At 38.0% G+C, this 17,024-nt stretch overlaps 1 protein-coding gene across 7 annotated transcripts in view; it reads right to left on the reverse strand.

The window, feature by feature from the left end:
- NPHP3 (nephrocystin 3) overlaps positions 1-17,024 on the reverse strand; it is a 29,009-nt gene that overhangs the window by 5,358 nt on the left and 6,627 nt on the right. For 6 of the 7 annotated variants that reach the window (XM_026094050.2, XM_064506410.1, XM_026094046.2 and 3 more), the window contains exons 7-24: positions 16,394-16,541; positions 15,758-15,832; positions 15,048-15,227; positions 13,597-13,700; positions 12,784-12,898; positions 11,778-11,921; positions 11,161-11,258; positions 10,564-10,666; positions 9,851-9,933; positions 8,679-8,817; positions 7,521-7,685; positions 6,727-6,821; positions 5,738-5,860; positions 5,151-5,340; positions 4,767-5,008; positions 4,255-4,330; positions 2,923-3,050; positions 500-740 (exon numbers count right to left, since the gene is read on the reverse strand). In XM_026094050.2, the coding sequence (XP_025949835.2) occupies positions 500-740; positions 2,923-3,050; positions 4,255-4,330; positions 4,767-5,008; positions 5,151-5,340; positions 5,738-5,860; positions 6,727-6,821; positions 7,521-7,685; positions 8,679-8,817; positions 9,851-9,933; positions 10,564-10,666; positions 11,161-11,258; positions 11,778-11,921; positions 12,784-12,898; positions 13,597-13,700; positions 15,048-15,227; positions 15,758-15,832; positions 16,394-16,541 (2,449 nt within the window). The remainder of the gene's footprint in view (positions 1-499; positions 741-2,922; positions 3,051-4,254; positions 4,331-4,766; positions 5,009-5,150; positions 5,341-5,737; positions 5,861-6,726; positions 6,822-7,520; positions 7,686-8,678; positions 8,818-9,850; positions 9,934-10,563; positions 10,667-11,160; positions 11,259-11,777; positions 11,922-12,783; positions 12,899-13,596; positions 13,701-15,047; positions 15,228-15,757; positions 15,833-16,393; positions 16,542-17,024) is intronic. The other variant, XM_026094052.2, reaches the window with a different exon arrangement.

Raw genomic sequence — 17,024 nt, forward strand, 5'->3', positions numbered from 1 at the left:
CTGTAAAGTTCAAGGTCATTATGTAAAAACAGGGAGAACTATTCTTAGACCTTAAAACGCAATTTTTCCATCAAGACACATCTGACAAAACTCTTGTGCTTGGATGTCATGTACCAGATACCAAAGAACCTAAACACAGCTGGGAACAGATTCCCTCACTGCAGCCCTAACACTAGCTTTTAACCAAATCAGAGATTCTCTTTTATGATGAATACTGAGCAGCTTCATCTGCATGACAGAGGGAGTTTGTAAGCATGGAGGACACTAAAGACTTTATTCATAAACAGCTTATCGTTAAGTAAAGTGTGCCCTGCATAAGATACTAGGCTTTTTGATAACAGACTGAGGTCACCTAACCACTTCTTGTATGCCTGTGTGCAGGATACCAATAGCTGACAAAATTCCCATGCCCCATTCCTCCTGGACAGAAACACGGTAACCCTGCAAGGCATTATAGTTATTTGAGCTGATGCAAAAAAGGTAACAGGCCTATGCTCACCATCTTTTTATACAGCACTGCAAGGTGTTTCACGGTATAAGCCAAGGAGGGATGATCTGGAGCCAGCGCTCTCCTCCTGATGTCTAAAGCTCTTTCATAGAGCTCCTCCGCCTTATCATAGTGCTTCTTCTCATTGTACAAGGCTGCTAGGTTGTTGAGGGACTGTGCGCAGTCTGGGTGGTCGGTTCCCAGGACTCTCTCTCTCATTTCCAAGGAGCGCTTCAGAAAAAGCTCTGCTGTCCTACAGAACACATTTGTTCAGCAATACTATACGTGTATGGTTACATCTACATAGGCTGTAGTGGCTGTTGGAGACAGAATAAACTCAGCCTTGGAAACTGCAGAAATTCTGACATCTGGTAATGGGCTTTCACTCTCCTCTGGATGAGCACATGCAGGATTAGCAAGTCATATGAGCAGTGAGTAACTACATATGCCAGACACAGTCCTGCCATGCAGGCTAACCATAAGAATGAAGATAGAAAGTTAATTAATACATTTCTGTGCATCTCCAAGCCCCACTGCTAGGGATATAAAAGCCAGTCTAGCAAATTTCAGCAAACATTACACTATTCTGTAGCTACCCATTTCTTTACTTGACCCACTTAGGCATTCAAAAAATTCTGCTGACTTCTGTGCAACTCCTCATAGCAGCCAAGCACTTTCATGAATAAAGCTATAGCTGAATGTGAGTAAAGGCTCACACATTTTTCTAATAACTTTAAAGATCATAAAACAAATTATAGGGTTCAGCAGATAGGTTTCATACAAAAGACGGAGAGACAGGAACATGTTTTATATATGTGATGAGCTAGAGTCTCACTGTAGAATCTGTCTACAAGTGATGAAGTGGGAAAGACTCTCTATAATAGCACCATTCAAGCATTTCCCAATCAAAAGCACATACTTTATTATCGCACTAGTGTACTACTAATCCACCGCAGATTTACAGCAGTCGTCTATCACAAACAATGGGTGATCTCCATACGATACTGGCAGCATCCATTGTAACTAGGCAGTTTGTCATCCTGACACACACACAAATTCTGTGCGGCTCTATTCCCAAGAGGTCAGTTGACTAAACTGGAAAAATCCATTTTGCATTATAGAGAAAGACACCATTTACACTCAGAACTGTTGGTTCAGTTCTGGATCGTAACAAGTGTCAAAAGGTGTTCTCTCTATGTAAGGGCTAGAAGACCAAGTGTGATAATATTTAACAATTGATAAAATGATGCACCCTTCTGTCACTGATTTCATTCTAACTGCATCAAATGGGCAAAAAATTCAACCTTGGACTTGCTGATTCAGAAGAGATGCACGATACTCCACTAAGAAAAAATGATTTAAACCTCAGGCAGAAAAAGGCTTATACTTGTGCTCACCCACGACATTGTAGAAAACAGTTACTCTAAAAGTAGACTGTGTTAAGACAGGAACTTAGTATGAACAGTGTGGAACATAAAATGATCTTGTATGAGATCAGACAGCTATTGCTATCCTCTGTTGCTCCTCTATAATCATTCACTTTGGCTTGACTTCATGATAGCAAACTGAGGAAAAAACACCTCCAACAGCTGTTACAAATCAATTCCTTTACTGTAAAGATCCTGCATTTAACTGAGACTCTGTGGGCAGGCATCCTAAATTGCAATATACTTCTGTAGGTCTCCAACAACTGCTGGCAGCTTAAAAATCGGGTATAGGAAGAATGCAAAAACACTTCCAGAACTTTGTGCTTCTTTACTATGCACTTTCTTTCTTTACTGAAAAGATTCAGCTCGGGAGAGGGGGACTTACGGTGTGTTTGAAATTCACTCGCAACACTCAGTTCTAGGCTACTCTGTGGACTAAAGAAGCTGGTGAGAAGAATGGCTAATCATGCAATGAGAACTGCTCTGCTCCCATCATTCCCCTTTTTCGCTACCCAGCTTCTACAGGGCTTTTGTGCCACTCTGTCCTCTTCTGCCCTTAAGCAGCCTGCAGGGTAAGAGCTTCAGGGTTTCCGCCACGGTGAATAAATACTTAACTGGTGATTTCATATAAGGCTGACATTTTGAGTGCTGTGAAAAACAACAAACCTTCTGTTCAAGGATGAACACTACAAAGAAGGGTGACAAAACAGTGATGCTAAGTAGAGACTGCATAAATTTTGAGCACAGCTAGTTAAATATGAATTGCAGAACATCAATTCTAAATGCAGGAAATGCACTGACTTGGCTAGTAAATACTTCCTGATGGCATCTACTCTAGAAAACGTAAATGAATTTCACAGTAAACAAAAAACTTGTAGAATGAATCAGGAACAGCACCCTAGTGAGTATTTAAGTATGTCTCTGGATTTAATACTTGTTCCCAATGCTTTGCTTCTACTTAGACCTATGAGAAAAATCAGTGGATGTGTCACAAAGGACAAAACTTACTCAAGATTATTCTGCAGGTAATAGAGGACCCCAAGCTCATTGAGGGTTCGAGCATTGTCCGGTGTATCTTTGCCTAATGTGAGTTCTTCCAGTTGCAGGGCTCTTTGACGCAGGAGAGCAAAGCCACACTACGGCAAAACACAAGGTAACGCAAGCCAATCACCATTCCTTTCAGAGCGTACTACTGAGGATGGAAAATCAAAACACTCAGCTTTGTGCCAAAGGAACACAATAATTCTACTTACATCTTATTTTCAGGCTAAGTAGTGCACAGCCATTCTGCTCGTCTACAATCTAACAGTGAATTTCATCCAACATGCTTCCAGGAAATAACTCATACTTCCAGGTGAACTTCCTGTGCCATCTTATAGCTCTGTTTCCCCTGAACCATACAGGCTAATACAGGCTAAGTTGCTTGAACTCAGTAGTCCAAACAACCTATTTAGATGAAATTCTTATTTTTAAAAACTCCAAATGAAAATCAAGCTAATTTCCTACACTGAATGCCATATACAAGTTCTAAAAGAGTATTTTTCAAGGTTTTACATGCACCTTTTAGAAAAAGGCTGCAAAGCCAATGCTTATATGCAAAGCAAATTAAAAATTAAAAGTGCAGCCTTTGTTACACACTCTGCCCAATTCTTGACCTTTGCAGTCCTAATAAAAATATTTGTGTAGCAAAACTTTTTACAAAAATTGACACAATCCCTGTGATCTGAATTCTGAATGAATATTTAAGCACTGTGGAAAGACCAGCATTTTTGTGGCTTTTCGCTACTTTCACCACAGTTACAGCGAGAGCCATAGAGTTACTAGCTAAACCTTTACAGAATGGGTACTACACAACAAGCAAACCCCTAGCTCAAGAATGATCAGAGGAATTTTGTAGCTGAAAATTGCAAAAGAAAAGACTAGGAAAAAACTCAGGATGGCACTTAACACTATCACTGGGATTATCCATTGCCATATGCATTGTGTCCAATAGTATTTGTAAAAAGCCTTGTTATCTCTGCAGAGCACTTATTCCCATCCTCATTTTGACAGCCAATTGTATCAGCAGGAATTCTGCATCCCCAAACTGTAATATCTGAAGTGTCCATACATCTACCCCCCTGAACTCCGTACCAGCCACGCTGATTCTCCTCCACTTCCAGAAGAGTTGAAAGGGTAGTTACCAAAGCCACTGCTATACCACTTTACTACATATGCCTTCAGATATTAAAAGCACTTGAGTATCAGATTTCTAAAAGAGCTCTGCAGGCATGCTTTATTATCTATCTTCCAGAGCCACAGCTTTCCTACATTTCTAGTAAATATCAAGTATTTCCTTACCAAACTGCCTTTCCGCCTTGCTGCTTTTTGGCGTATTTTGAAGGACTTTTTCCTCAACTGTTCAGCTTGTTCATATCTGAAAACGGTTACACAATGTTATGCAATGTTAGAAGAATGCCAAATATAACATCAATGGATATTTTCGGTAGTATGCCTAGAAAGCTTCTAAGTTGCTTGAGAGAACAAATTCCATTCTATTCCAAAGCCACTTACAAATTCTTGATAAAATTTACACTTTTCTCAAAGGCAAAAATATCCCAAATGCTTAGGGCCGAACAGTGCTCTTCCTATATCTCTAACTTGTTAGGTTGTTGGAATCCTGGGTACAAAGGTCCAGCCTACTGGGTGGCCTGCTACAAGACTACACAGGGGATGCTCACTTTTACATTGGGACTTAGGAAACTCAAAAAAAGAGCCACAGAAGCACTCTGCCTTCAGGAAGAAAAATCTCAGGCAAGATATTTTTGTACCACCTCCACATGAAACAAAAGCGCCAGTATAGTTAATCTTACTTGTTCTGCTTTTGGTACAAGGTTGCAAGGGCATCAAGTTCACGGGCTACTCGGGGATGTTCAGCTCCATAAGCATTTTCAGAGATTTCCAGTGCCTGTTTATATAGCTGTTCAGCATTTCCAAACTTCTTCCACTGAACATAGACTCCTGCTAGCTGGTGGAGTGACTGTGCCACCCTTGGGTGGTCTGGATCCAGCGCAGTCTCTCGAATCTCCAAAGAACGCTGGAGAGGAGCTACAGCCTGTAGTAGGGGGTTTGAGAATATGATGGCAGCAGGCAACATCCTGTATGCGACAATAGTTTAACAAGTGCCAAAGAAAGTACACGCTGAGCTCTGCTTAATTTGCCTGCTTGCTGTTACAACAGTCTCTAAATGTACTTACCTGACTGAGAAGACCTAGGTCCTTAAGAAACCGTCCCAGGGTCTCATAAAGATCAGCCAGGCAGATCATACTTTCCTCTCCCTCACAGCTTTTTTCGTATTCTTTCAGAGAGTCAAAATATTCAGCTGCCATAGAGCTCTTATCTTTCCCAACCAGCTGCCAGTAACTCAGCAATTCTGCAAAATGTCCCCTGTTTTAACAAGGAAATAAGAAGCTCATCTTACCTCTGAGATCTCTCTCTTCACATTCATGCTAGGTTAAAAAAGGGCCATAAGCATGAATTTTCTCCTTCTGCTAAAAAACGCTGGAGAGACAATTCATGGAGACTACTGCTGTACGACAGCAGTATTTATCCCTTTACTGGCCCCCATTTGTAACAGGATAGAAAGACAGATAATTTATATGACAACAGGGTCACCGATAGATTAGCATTCTAGCCTCTTACTACTTTAAGTTCCTTTCCTATATCTTTTTTTTTTAATTTACATTTTAAAGGTAATAATTAGAGATTACCTCACATTTCATGTGCTTGATAAAAAATTACTTTGAAATGTTTATACCTGCCAAAGCAGTGGCTACCCTTTTACCTTTTGTAAAGGTTCTGGGATACAAAGAGATTCAAAAGACACTTGTGTAGCTTTTGCTTGTCGCCCTGTTGTTGGAAGAGCCAGGGAAGTTCATCTGCACTTCTCCAAGTCACTCGGTCTCGACTGTTGAAAGGAAAGTAATCAAAATACAAGCTTTGAGAGGCCTAATACATCTTCGCCATTTGATGTGAAAACCTGGCAAGCATACAATTGCTATACCTGAACAAACCACACCTGTCTAAACAAATAGACTACTATGTGAACTGTGCACTCCATTTTTTCACCTCTTCATTTTAATTTCACCTCAAAGGACCCTGGATGCCACCAGGCAGCAGCTCCTCCTTCCCCTATGGGCTAATCTGTGGCTGCTAGCAGAATGGCAGCCCCGCAGCAGCCCGCTGTCCTGCTGTGCCTCCTTCCCTGGGCATGCTCTGGCCCATTTTGCTTTCTGCTACCCAACAGTGTGTGCTCTGAGGAGCAGAGAGCAGTAGCTCACAGCCAGAGTTGGGACACACTAATTCAGGACTGTAAATGCAAATCAGTTATCAGGCTGCATGTGAACCTGCAACCTTTCAGCTGTTCTACTGGACCTCCTCTTGTGTACGTGCTTATCACTTGCCAAATTCAAGGAGGTCTTTCCTTTTTTTTTTTTTTTAAGCAACCTGAAATATCCTAGCATTTACTGGGAGGTAAAAATGTGCATGGGGGCAGTCACCACAAAATAACAGATGCATTATGAATTCATGCCCCATCTTACCATGCAGTAACTTTTTTGTATGCGCACCACACCCACTACAGTCCACAATCTTTTCTAAGATTAAGAAGCAATATATCAATAATAAGCTGCTAAACTGAAAACTATGATTTTATAGGGTTCTTTTGCAATGATAATTTACAACACTGAGTCAAAGAAGCTATATGAAGAAAACAAAAATATCTGAGAGCCATAAAGCCTGCAATTTAGCACATCTTGAGGAATTCTGACCTACCTTAACTGCATGGTAAAATAGTCTACTAGCTTTTGTCTATAAGCAGAAATAGCATTTTCACCTTCCATATATTCTAATTTCACCATTTCCCAAGCCTAAGAGAGAGCAGAATTGAGAGAAAGAAAATGCATTTAATTTGTTCATTAACCTCTGATGATTCACAGGAAACTGTATGAGATTTAATTGTCAAACAAATCTTGTGTTGTGGAATGAAAACCTTTCCATGCCAAAGGTACTATAAACAGATCATCTTGTATTAGACCAAAGCTCGGGCTATTCAGATCATTTTCCCTTCTCCTCCAGTTCTGCTTGTTTTTGAGGAACCAGTATTTCCTAGGACACCTGGAGTCCTAGAACAACAACTAATGGAACAGAACTCTAGTCTAAAGGTTTGAAACGGCAGGTTTTCAGCTGGTGAACAACACCAACCAACACTGGTATCCCAGCTCTAATAGTTTTCAAGGTGATGCTAACATTAGACCGGAAGTTAAGGAAAACAGAAGACAGCATAAACATATGAAGAGCTATCTAGCTAATATGAGAATTTATCTAAAACACAGCAGAGGCTTAGGGTGTAATAAAGCAAGAACCTGTGAGCAACTGAATTTGTTGGAGGGGACGACAGGAAATCAAGATGAACTCTGCTGAGATGTAACTGGGTGTAAAGCTGAGTGCACACAAATGGACTCCAATGCTCCCCACATTTAACTTAATACAGTCAAAACCAGAGTGAGCACAAACGCTATTGCACTGGTGGAGTTTCGCTTATACATGTTCAGAATTATAAAATTTACCTGGAGGTGCTGAAATTTTAGCAAACCACAGCCATACGTCAGCAAACACATTTTGTGCAGGCTGTGAACAAGCGAGGCTAGCACTGCAGAAGACAGCTCAGGATAAAGTTCCATCAGTTCTGACTCACTCACACCATTGTGGCTAACACCAATGACACACAGAACCTACAGAAAGCAGAAAAAGTACCTTACACATTTAGCAATATTTGCGGCAGAGCTCAGTTAGCCTGAAATTCTAAGAAAAATACTGTGTATCATCGTATAACTTTATATGCTACGAACAAAACTACCTACATTAATTCTTTCCCTTTTCTGTCCTCAAAGAACAATCCTCAGTGATAATGGATTAATATTTTAACAGATAAAGCGCCAAATAGGGCAAGTAACTGACATCTATGACAAACAAATGGCTACAGAAACTTTCCTCTAAAACACTTTGGAGAACAATATCTCCACTATCCTAAGGGACTTCCACCTAAGTAAAGCATGCCAAAGTTCTCATGCTGCCAGAACCAAAACACTGTCACAATTTCTAGTAATTGCTAAGGATTATTTCCTAATTCAAGAAATGTTCCACATAACACAGGGAAGTTCTGCAGAAGCATGGAGAGGAATCACAAATCAAACAAGTGGTGTCTTGTATTCACAAGATATCATGTGTTGATTATATTTACCACGCTCGAATTAGCTTATCAAAAGAAGGTTCGGCAGTAGTTTGATCTACAAAACAGATTCTGATAATGGAGTTTCTTTGGTCTAGCAGATAATTGTTATAAAGGCCTTGCCTAAAAAGTAAGTCTAAATGACGTTATACCAGAAATATGGTGTAAAATTTTAGCAGTTATAATAGTTAATCATTGGATCAGGACGCTAAAGGTAGTGCTGATGTTACATCACATAATAGAGGTGGGGGGTTCTGTTCTGTTTTGTAAGATAATACCTCAGCTGAAATTTAAGAGAGAGAGGTCATATGTTCTATATTTATGCAACAAATAAAATTAGATTAACACAACTGTCCCTTCTACACTAATAATGCAATAACCTCTGAATTGTACCTATGAACTGACGTAAATCTGTATTTACTTTTCATTTAATAAAAACTGCCTACAGGAAAGAATATACATTTCCTGTATAAATACTGAAGCATTCTCTGCTAACCTCTTTCAAAAGACCTTTCTCTTTATCGTTCCGTAATGACTCTTGAACCGATTGCAGAACAAGCCTGTAGAGTGACACTGTGTCTTGACACTGGAAACACTGTTGCAGGGTTTCATCAATATTTCCTGTACTTCCAGCACTGAGCAGATGGACAAAAAGAGCATGGTTTAACATACTCAATTTAGCCGAGCAAGATGAACTGAAACTACCAAAGAGCTCTATCTCAAAAGTGCTCTGAATTCCTACTGGCTTTAAAAGATGCACAGCACCTGGCAAGATTAAACCCAAAAGACATATTCCAAAGCCAACTGTTGTCATATTGCCTGATTTTTCTAAATATCTACAACATTCTTACTTACAACAAAAAATGTTGTAGTGTTCTTTTCCCCCAGCAGGACACAGAATAAGAACATCACATTGGATAAAGACAGGAATATAAAATTAGATGCTGCTGTTTCATTTAATGCATTTATGAAGCAAGATTTTCAAGAGCAATTAAGCATTCTTGAACATAAAATAAAACCCCCAAAATAATTAAAATCAGTCAATCAGACTAAATTATTGAAGTATAATCTTTTGGGAGTCTCTATACTAAAAATGGGGCTCTCTCAACAAGATAGAGTCTAGGTTAATAATAAGCTAATGCACTTTTTACAAATTCTGTTGCACAGAAGATTAATTTTCCAAACAGCAGAAATTATAGGGCAAAATACTGTGTACAGGTTGGCAGACTGAACAATTGCTAAGCTCCCTTTTAGACTTAAAACATAAAATGCAAACTACCTGGTACATCAGTAAAGCCAACTGACCTCAGTTAAACCATAAAACAGAATAATACCAACCTCCTCCAAATAACATTAAAAAGCATTAAAGCAACTGATATACCCAGAAATCAGAATAACAGAAAAATAAAAAAAGAAGGGCTTAAAAACAGACAGATAAAACTATATGGATTCACTTAGTATTGAAATTGCAGAGATTGTAGATTCTCTGATCTTTCCTCCCATTTAATCCACAGACAATGAAGGGAGAATAACTTTCCATTTTATTCTGCTATTTTTTCTTAAAAAGATTCATTCTGTTATATCAATGTATTTAAAAATGCAGCAAAGCTACCTGGAGCCTTCTAACATAGTGATCAGCATCATAATTTCAGGATCACATCAACTTACCAGGCAATAGTTTTACCCAGAAGAGTGACATACAAGGCATTGCAAGTTGTAGCAGAACGACAATGTCTCTCAAGCTTCTTCTCCTACAACATTTTAAACAAAATTCTGTGGACCAAGGTAAAATTAACCACACTAATAAAAAGTTAATGATTTGACAAGAAAATAAAAGTTGTAGATATGTTTTTATCTGTAACATCTGTAAAATACAAGAGTATGATATTGATAACTACTGCAAAAAAAAAAAAAAAAAAACGCATGTTTTTCCAGGTAATGGAGCATACAGGTGAAAGTTTCCTTTCAAATTCAGGATCAAGAGAGGTACGGTCTAATCATTAGATCACTAAAGATGAAGATTAAGTTATAGAATCAGGCCCCAAGGCAAAGAGACAAAATACTTTTTTCCCCACTTAGCCAATCATCGTTATGGTATTACGTGACACTAAAGCTGTTACAATTCTAAAATGAAAAAAATGTTTACAGCAATATGTGCAACTGTACACTTTTTTTGTTAATAATTTATGCTGTTCCATCTGTATTTGGTGCTATGAGCCTCGAGGTAAAAAATATTCAAACTGCATGCTGTCCTGACCAATACTGTTTAGTTAGCTAAATATAAAACTTCTGTCTGGTGGCTGTATTTATTTCATCTTTCCATGTTTTTATTAAAAGTTATACTAGAGTGAGGTACTTTTAAAGAACTACAGCAGACATACCTGCTCTTTGGTCAATTTAACATTTGCAGAGTTACATTCTGCACTAATAAGAGATTTAACATCTTTGGAATTCAGTGGATCAAGATGAAGAGTGGGCCACAACCTTTCAGCAACAGAGAACAAAATTACTTTCAGACCTCATTAAACAGCATGCAAAAGGAAAAAAAGACATAAAAGTTGTAGAGTTTTTTAAAGATTGATATCAAAGCAGTAATTGAAGCTACTCCCTGCTACTAAGAAATTCTAGCCCTCACAAGTCGAAATTCCATTTTTAGCCTTATCCCGAATCTCTATCACTGTATAGTGTTCTTGATGTGCGTGTGACTACATTTAATTATCTCTTTCACATGCTCATGTGGAAAGATCCATCAAAACAAAAAAAAATATGGTTTTACAACAGATAAAACCTGTCCTCATTGCAGTATCAATAGAGAAGCTTCCATTGTCCTCTCTGGCTGTTCTCTGTCCTCTCTAATTGTATTCATTACATTTCCAGGTCCTGACAAATTTGGCCTTTTGTTCTTCAACCCGTAAGTGTAATTTAAAACAGTAATTTTAACCCAGACTTCTTTGAAACATCCCAGAAATATAACATACCTCCAAGCCTGTGGGCATGTTTCTACATTCACTGATAGAATCATTCTTACGTTCACTGGCAGCGGATCTATCAGCCATTTCATATGCTTTTCAGCTTGCTTAAGAACAAAATTTTGGTTACTTAATACACAAGTTGTTCAAAAAAAAAAAAAAGCCAGAAGTTGATAGGTTTCATTAACAGTTTAGCTCAGTGTAAGGAGTCTTAAATTCTCCAGTGTCCTAAAAATTGCTTATGATCTAATTCTTGGTGTGTATCAGCATGACTGAACATTACATAAAGCAGACAGAATACTATTATTCAAAAGCTCTCTGCATAAAGACTAGGCTACTTACATGCCTAGTAGGTCAGCTCACAACCCTTAATCTTTGGATAAATAATGTAACCAGACTGCTCAAACATTACGGTGTTAAGATAAATTTAAAAAAACCCATGAATTTAACCTATAAAAATGATAGACTATTTTTAATCCACTGGCACTAATTGCAAATTATTTTCTATATATCCTCTTCATAGAAAAGCAAATGTTAATATTACTGTTACATAGATACTGCTGAACCTACTACACTTGTGAATTTTTATTTTAGACTGGCAAATGGCAAGTATTTTGAAAACATACCTGTATTTGGTCAATAGAATCAATAATTATAATAATGCTGCCTTGGTGACGTGCAGAAAGTTTTTCCAGCCAACGGGGAAATTCTTCCAAAAGTTTAGCTGGATCCAATGTCAAAGGTGACACTAACCAAGAATGTTGCATAAGCTGCACAATTATAAACTTACATTAAAAATTCTATCTTAAAAAACAACTAGCAGAGTTGAAGAAAGACCTCTGGACACAAGACAAAAATCATTCATTCTTGAGGCAATTTTTCTAGTCAAGCTCAGAGATTGCTTTCCTGCTACTACATGAAGAAAGCTGGCAAATGTTGAAAGCAAAGAATACTTACAGAACTCATTGCATAAATTCTAGAGGGACAACTTTTACACAATGGACAAGGGATTTGGAGATTTAAGAAGGTTTAAAAGTTGGACAGGTTAAAATACGCAGATTTCTAAAATACATGAGAAAATTGCAAGGGGCATACAGTTGATTTTATTTTTCTAAAGGGTTTAATCCTGTGAGGTCCTCACTGCCATTATGCAAAGGAAAAAAAGCTCAGACCCTGGCACAGAAAAACTCCTCATTTATTCCGCACATATCAAACACACACTTCAAAAATAAATTAACATAGGAGAGAGACTAGTCTAGGAACAATATGGTGCCAACTGGCAAATGCAGCCTCAGGTTTCCAAATGCACAGACAGAAGAGATACCACCTGCTTCTCTCTTTGGCCAGATGGCAGGAAATTTTGGAAGAAGTTTATATGGTTTTATAAGCCATCGATATTGGTCACTGTAAGCATAACTGCTAATGCCAATCTATTAAGAAAATCCCAGAGATGCTTTTTAATTGAGCTGCATTCAACATATAGGATGAGAGCCCCCACTTCCGTCATGCCTTTCATCTGTATTACCCTTAGCTGATGTAGAAAAGCCCATAAAAATGTGCATCTTTTGACACACACATACTGACACTTTCTAAGGAATCAAGCTATGCAGGGTAAGTAATAATACAGCATACCTTTAAAGTAAGGCGTTTAATTATCAATGCAGATTCTGAACTGGTAGACATGGGCCTCCCCACAAAGTGGTAAAGAATTAGAGTGTTTGGTGAATGTTTCTGTTGCAATTGAATCCTAATGAGAAAAGTAAAAAAAGAAAAGCACCTAACAGACCACATTTTGCAAATGTATTTTCATCTCAAATAAAAATTATCAGTTTTGCCAAAGGAGGTAGAGTATGTTAGGTAGCGGTGTTTCGTACTTATCTTACATAGCAAATCAGGCATTTTGTAAGCTATAATTGATTTTTTTATGTCAGTTTCCATTCTTAATCTCCCCAGAACTGGTAGCCATTAACAAGCGCCCTTCCTGTCACTAAATGGTCACGTATTACCGAGCTTTTAAGAACTAATGACGCTATCAATTTATTTTTATGGTAGCAAATTCTATCGCAGCCTACAATTGACTGCAAAATGCATTTCTGGGATAAATTATTAGGTCAGATCATTCCTTCCATTTGTTACAGTAAAAGACTCCAAAGGACCCCACTTGGGTATCAGAGAAGGACAAAACTACTGAGTTACTGAAACCATCTATTAATGCTGTGCAAAGACAGATCTATAGGCTTTTACAATTGGAGTCAGGGAGATACTAAAGGCTGTTTAGATGGAATTAGCTACTCAACTATCACAAATCTTTCCAGGATGTTTTCATAACTTCAGTGCTTTCTAATCCCGCCCATTTTACTTCTGATTAAGGTGATATGATGCTTAAAATGTAATGGAAACTTTTTTCTTAAATTTCATTCATGGAAAAATTATTTTTTAAACTACCATTTTGACAGAAGGAGAGATTTCCCAGAGCCTGGTCCTCCTGATACAAGCAAAGGTGGAATAGGTGCTGGCGCTGCTACTAGGTCATTCAGACGTTCAAAATACTATAAAAAAGAAAAAAAACATTAAAAAGTATTTCACTGTTTAAGGAAGGAATATGTTGCTTGGTATGGTAAACTGCCTAATTAGAAAATGCATGTGCAGATTTACTGAGGTTAAGGGGATAAATACTAAAACATAACTTAATACATATGAAATGAAACATTTAATAATGAAATAATGATTAATAATGAAATAATGAAACACTAAAAATGCTGAATTTATTATCTCTTTTAAAGAAAGCATAAAATACATGAACATTTTTTTGATTCAGTAGGAATTTTTAGGGCTAATAAACTGAGTTGGTGTTGTTACAGCAAAGCAATCAGGTCCTGTTTGCCAGGACTTAGCCTTCAGACTTGACATCTGCTATTACATTTTGAGGCACCAAGCACACGAACAGAAAGTTTTCTTTCACCACATGAATGCCCAAGAATGTTGTGGCAGATTTCAGGCCCGTAAAATAAAATCCCTAATCCACTTGGGAGAAAGAGTTTCTTGCTGCACAAAGGAAGTGGAGGCTGGGTTAAGATGCACATATGTATATATTCTATTACTATTCCATTACTGTAACTGTTCTAGTATGTAGTAAAGATGGCACAATTCTCCAACACATTGCCAATTATGAATAGAGATGTCAAAGAAAAAGCTGTGCTAATGAAGCAGGGGTGCTAATAATTTAATTATAATAATAGAGAAACTGCATACCTACATTATAACATAACATTAAAGAATGCTGAACAAATCCAACTGTAAAATCAGTCCTTGCTAAAGACCACTTCCAAGGTTGTTCTTCATACACTCATTCTACCTTCCCTATATATACACTTGTTCTTGACACCCCTAGTTTGAAATGTTTTAAAAATCTGATTTCAAATAATGAGCAACTACTGAGCTATCAAGCATCTCTCTACTTTTAATTTTCCTGTGTTGCTCTCACACATGAATGGCTATAAGATGGGATGAAATCTCTTCATTATTGATCTCCAAAAGATCTAACTTAAGGGGTCAAGACAGAGCTCTCATTTCCTTCAGAAAACACATTCAGAGCCTTTTCTACAGACTTCAAAAGCCTAGAAGGACACCCTATTTCTGGCATACAGTTATAGTGCTTTCCTCCAGTGCAGGAACAGCAACCACTTCTTCATCAATGCCATTCAGTAACAGGCAAACTGGCATAACTCCCAGAATACGTCATCTACATAAGACATATGGTTTCTTCTAGCCTAAGGAGTAACAGCCCTAAAAGGATGCTCTCAGACAGTTCCCACTGCAAAAGTTTATCTTGCCCCACAAGAGACAGAGTGAGTGATAGCTTTCTCTTCATCTATACACATTTCTAATATACTTACTTTCTCAAATCCCAGCTCACACGTTGAATTAGAGGCCTGCTGGAAAGCTTCCATCTGTTCTTGTTCATCATGTGCATCCCACAATACATCACCAAAAACAACTTCTTCAGGAGCAGTGGACTCTTCCTTATTACCTAAATCCTTGCCTTCTAGTTCTGTCATTTCACAGCCCAATATATCCTGAGTAAAAAGAAAACTACAAGGAGAAAACTGCAATTGCAGTTCTTAAATACAGGCACTTTTGATACCCCTCTCAATTCCACCATATATGATTGCAACTCCATTAACACCAATAGGCTCATTCCCTTTTAGGCTGGCAGCAAACATAACTAAATGGGTAATCAAATGATTCCAAGTGAACACTGAATGCACAGATCTCAGGACACTGGTTTTTCTCTTCTCAGAGGAAGCCACTCATCACAGGAGAGGATAAAGACTATGCAGTCTCTCCTTATCCCATGATATGGAGCATGATGTTAACAGAATTTAGAACCCTTTCTGATCCCTTTCCACTGCTTCTGTCCCTAAGGCACTGCTCAGTTGGGTTTGCTTCCCACTTGCAGAGTTCCTTGCTAGCCAGGTACTAACGATGAAGCACATGAAGACCTCTGAATTACATCAAAGTAGCATTTAGCAATCACACTGACAACATTTAAGATCAGAAATCAGAGTGGAAACAGAAAAAGGGTGAAATGCATCAGGTATTCTACCTGTTTAATTATCTTTTCCACACAATTATAGATTTCATATGCTCCTTCCTCCACGCTTCCCGCATGATCAATCATCTGAAAAAGCAAATGACAAAGCATGGAGCAACTCTGAAACTAACGGGTAACAGTATTTATGACTTCCCACAAAAAAATTCTAACATACGCAAATTCCATTCTGTTGTACTTCTTAGGTAGGATTCATCTTGCCTAAGCATTTAAAAATTGGGCATCTAGTCTCAGCTGTTCTCAGCAGTCCTCTCTATAGAGATTAAAGGCAAGTGATCTATGTTCAGATGAACGGAACTCTCTGGAGCTATCCCTCTCTCTCTTCAGTGGCTACAGAGGGACCTTGGATAAATACTTTTGCCTGCATGCCAACATTTAGATGGCTAAACATAGGTGAGAAACTTTATATCTATAGCACAGGGTTTTTTTCAGTGAAAATGCAGTGGGGTTTTTTTTTCTGCTAATGAAAATTTCATAATCTTCATAAAATGAGCTTCATCTATCTACTCATATAATGAGCACCCAGAATGAGTGTAATGCAATTTCTTCTAAAAACAGTGCTACTAACACTCTGTTGTTCATAACATGAAAGCAGCCTTTTAAAACTCAGCCATCTTTAAAGTGCCATACCTTTGCTTTGTTCACACAACAAATTTGCTCAATTAACTGCTGCACCAAGACTGAGCTGTCTTTGTCATCTTCCATTCTGTGGTAAATCACTCGGGGCTTTTCTTCTGGATTTCTCAAGAAGGCTTCTTCACAGTCCTCCAACAAACAGCTAGATTGGAAATCAGCATTCTTGTGCTACATTACACTGCTGTAGTAAATAGTTCAATCAACACAAGCTCCAAAGACAGGTTTCACTGCAAAATCTAATTCAAAAGTCATACCTTTTTACAAGGGCAACCAAGTATTTCAGCAAAGAATTTAAGATAAACTCTGAAGCAAGGAACAGCTAAAAGAGAAATTTCTGCTACTTGTATCAAAAACATTTATTAATTTTTACATTGCTGCTTTTTAAATTAAAAAAATTAAATTAAAATCAATATACAAAGTGAAAAGTAACTCTCCTGCATCAAAATAACATGGATTCACATGTGATGAATGAGTGTCACATTTATGTCCTGCCATCACTTATTTGAAGGCTCTGTTCTATTTCTTGACGTTTTTAGGAAAAGCCCTTTTGTGTTTATTAGACGTAGGCTAGGTCTCTTAGTTTATACTAGTTGAAATGGAGAATTACAGACCTCCGGTCTCAAAA

The sequence above is a fragment of the Dromaius novaehollandiae genome, chromosome 2 (assembly GCF_036370855.1).
Source record: "Dromaius novaehollandiae isolate bDroNov1 chromosome 2, bDroNov1.hap1, whole genome shotgun sequence".
In the NCBI taxonomy this organism is placed as follows: domain Eukaryota; kingdom Metazoa; phylum Chordata; class Aves; order Casuariiformes; family Dromaiidae; genus Dromaius; species Dromaius novaehollandiae.